Raw genomic sequence first — 3,789 nt, forward strand, 5'->3', positions numbered from 1 at the left:
AATGTTTTATAAGTCCCAAACCCTCTTTCGCTTGCATTGTAATGATTTGCACTGTCCATTAAACAATTCAAATGCACCTCAAAGCCTTTTTTGGGCCAATTTTGACTTAAAGAACACTTAATACCATCAATGGAGCCTTTAAAGTGACGTAATATTCATGACCTCTATACAACGGACACCTCTCTAATACGGACACTTTGCTCTGTCCCTTCGGTGTCCGTATTAGAGAGGTTCGACTGTACTCGCAAGAGAGAGTGAGCTTGGTACTCGCAAAACATCAAGGTAACAATAGCAGCGGAAAATAACGCCGGAAGTGAGTGCCTCAGCTATGGAAGTCACTTCCGGTGTTTTTATTTTTTTCGCTGCTCTTGTTAATGGTGTTTTGATTTTCTTTTATTCGGCCATATTGTCGCTACTGCATTAGCTAGAATACACCCACAGTGCAGGAATCTCTGCAAAGATATAAACATGAAGATCAGTATTGCGTGCTGGTGAGGTACAATATTAAGGGAAAGTTCATTTAATATGACAAGGGGGGGGGGGGGGAATGAAGATATCGAGGGGGGGGCTCCGAAAATTTTTAGACACCCGAAGGGGGGGCTCTGAAAAAATTGTTGCGCTAGGAAGGGGGCCTCCGAAAATTTGTATACTTCAAAACCAACACATGACATCATCATACAGATCGGATGGTTTTCAACTCAACAATTTAATGACCTGTGCAACTCAGCTATATCACGTGGTTTACAGATATAACAAATGTAGTCTCAGTAATTATTACACTCTTGTTCATCCTAAAAATGCTTTATGAAATTGTATCACAACTGTATCTCAAGTTTGTCATAGTATAAACCATTGAAGACAATAACGGTAAATATATTTAATACAGTCTAGCGATCTTTTTTCAGGGGAGCAAAGGAATTGAAGGAAGAGGGGGGGGGGGGGGCTCTGAAATTTTTTCGACTACCAAGGAGGGGGCTCCTAAAAAATTGAACCGCTAGCGAGGGGGTTTGTTAAAATCTCAAGCTTCGAGTTTCAATATCTTCATCCCCCCCCCCCCCCCCTTGTCATATTAAATGAACTTTCCCTAACCTTCTTCCTCGAAGTCTTTGGCAATATGCATTAGTACTATCAAAATCACTCTTTAGGTCCTTATATATGCTTAAATATATTCACATCGTCTTTTCAATGATTACTTTTCTACTTGCTTTTTCTTTAATACTGAACACTACTGAAATGCATCACTTTGTTTCCATGGAGATATTCAGAGCGAATTCTACTGCTCAGTTGTTAAGGAAGAACAAACACTGTTAGAGTCTGTAACCAGGAACACTAACCACTAAAATTCCGCTTCAAGCTCAGAACACGACATTAAGGTGTGGTAAAATTTTTAAGATGAATTCCTATTATCTGCATTTAGGTGTCTTCCGCTGGAATAAGCAAATTATCATTTTTGGTAACATTTAGAAAGTTGTTTCTTCACTCTTATTTTTGATTCCCTTTCCTTTATTACGCAAATTGAATAACAGAAAGTAAAATTCTAATCTTCAGCAATTCATTTAAGGGGGAGAGGAATTACCACATCTGTGGTGTTCTTGACAGTTCAGAGTTGGACCTGTTTTCATTCTCTACAACAGGGATATTTAGCAGAATCATCGAAAACAATTTGACTAGCTTCACACGACAACAGACTGAATATGCAATGCATCGAGCGCTCAAGAAAAAAGTACTTTTGCCTTCATCGCATTGAGGCATTTTATTAAAAACAAAACCAAAAAAACAAATTAAACCACTGCATGAGCAAACACAGAAGGTAGAACTATCGATTTTGCAATTTACCCTGTACAAACCAATCACTAATGCATGAGCAGACTTCTGTGGCTAATTCAGTAAACTTAATAATAACCCTGGCTAATTAGAATTAAAACAAAAATTACCATTTCAGCTTTTAACTTCGCCCTAGCTTATTATTTATTTGCAGTGCGATAGATCACATCAGTGAGACCTTCACTGTTCAAACGAAATGGATAATTAATGTTGCCTTGAAAAATTTGGACCTTTGCTAGCACCCTAAAAAGATAAAGAAAAACAAATCTCTTATAAGCAAACCGTCACAGCGAGTTAATAACTTAAACCTGTTTAAAAAACATTTTAAAAAAAACAGAGGACTATTAACTTATTACTTTAATGCCGCATTAACATCAGGAGCTTCGATGAAACGCCATGGAAAAAATAATCAGCATACTTCCAATGGCACTATATAAAAAAATATGAATGAACTTTAGGCCGGTCTTTTTTACGCTAGTTTCTGAAATACAATTAGTGTTCATGCATCAACAGACTTTCAAATAGTGCAAAATGGAAATGTGGCGTGAGCATTTAGTGACTGATTCGACTGGTGTTGTATAGTTTGTACAGGCACAATAGTATAAATAACCAGTTAGCTAAGCAGTCTGTCGAAGCGACAATGACTGTTCCATGAAGAGTTCAGTACAGTACTGCAATTAATCAGGAGCCGATTACTAATCACCGCACTACAAGGTTTCCTGCTCGCTTTGCAGTCTCAGTCTCGGTGTTCCGTAAAACCAGTATCAATCTGCCTCAGCTGCTGGAATCGTCCGATAGCAAAAGTGATCTAAACCGACTGAAACAATAAGCGTGTGAAAGCACGCCATTTCGAAAAGTTTCTAAACATTGACAGATCAGCAAAGTAACGAACAATGTCGTCCCACGCATAGTTGGTACTGTTCTCTTCGCCACCACCTCTATCAATTTGAAGGCGAGTGATTTCTCTGAATAAGTCACCCATGAGTATTAGTTCTCGGAGAAACTTAGAATCTTCTATGTTTGTTATACATTTTTCAAGCTCTTCCTTGACTTCCTTCAAATTAGCCTTCTCCAGGTTCAATATTCCAAGCTGCACTACATAACAAATGGCACATTCAAACTTGTCCCTCAAACCTTCAGAGCTAAAGGCGAATTTATAGACATGGAAGTCTACTCGAAGGACACTGCTATTTGATATAACCAGTTGAGAAGCCATTCGCTCTGCTTCATTCCCAGTTGTGTTCTGAAGTAGCTCATTTACATCTCTCCAAGCCATTTTTATCAGACCATCGACAAATTCAGAACGACAGACCTCACGTACGTACATTCGGATTTCTTCAACAGACGCCTTGTCTCCAGTGGCGATCAACTGCTTTCCTACTGTTTTAACCACTGCTTTTACTGGAAAACGTTTGTCTTCAATGGCATCGTCTCTCAATTTCTTAGCCACTGTTTCAGTCTTAGCGACCAACATTTGTTGAATGAGTCCGAGTTGTTCAATAGTTTCATCTTTGCCACCAATCTTTGACTGTTTCATCGATGTCAAGTAACTGCCACTTGTTTGTCCCATTTTTAAGTTTACTTTTGTCCGCCTTTCTTTAGGATTTTTTAAGGATAAGAAGAAAAGTAGAGATGAATAGCCTAAATTCTATCTGTTTTACATCTTGCGATGGAGCTGAATGGAAGCGGAAAATTTTAAGTATTGCGGAAATTAAGGTTACAGTTAATTGAACTAATGGCTCCACCTTAAATTGCAGATTGTAGAGAATGGCCAAACACTAGAGAGGTTTCGAGTTTTTTAACTTATAGCTAGGAACAAAGACAATAAAACAGACTAAAAGCCAAGAAATGTCTACAATTTTAAACCAACAAGCCAACTAGTCAGTGACTTTAAACGCTCTGCAATGCATTATAACAAAATTGCTCGGTCAGACGCCCAAATTATCGTCGATTTGAGTTTATCAG

General features: G+C 38.3%; 1 protein-coding gene across 1 annotated transcript; it reads right to left on the reverse strand.

Annotated features, from left to right (window-relative positions):
* Positions 1 to 2,583: 2,583 nt before the first annotated feature.
* Positions 2,584 to 3,470, reverse strand: LOC140942611 (uncharacterized). The gene has a single exon (XM_073391535.1). The coding sequence runs from the start codon at positions 3,392 to 3,394 to the stop codon at positions 2,633 to 2,635; it is 762 nt and encodes a 253-aa protein (XP_073247636.1). The 5' UTR covers positions 3,395 to 3,470; the 3' UTR covers positions 2,584 to 2,632.
* Positions 3,471 to 3,789: the final 319 nt, after the last annotated feature.

Source organism: Porites lutea, chromosome 7 (genome assembly GCF_958299795.1).
Source record: "Porites lutea chromosome 7, jaPorLute2.1, whole genome shotgun sequence".
NCBI lineage: Eukaryota > Metazoa > Cnidaria > Anthozoa > Scleractinia > Poritidae > Porites > Porites lutea.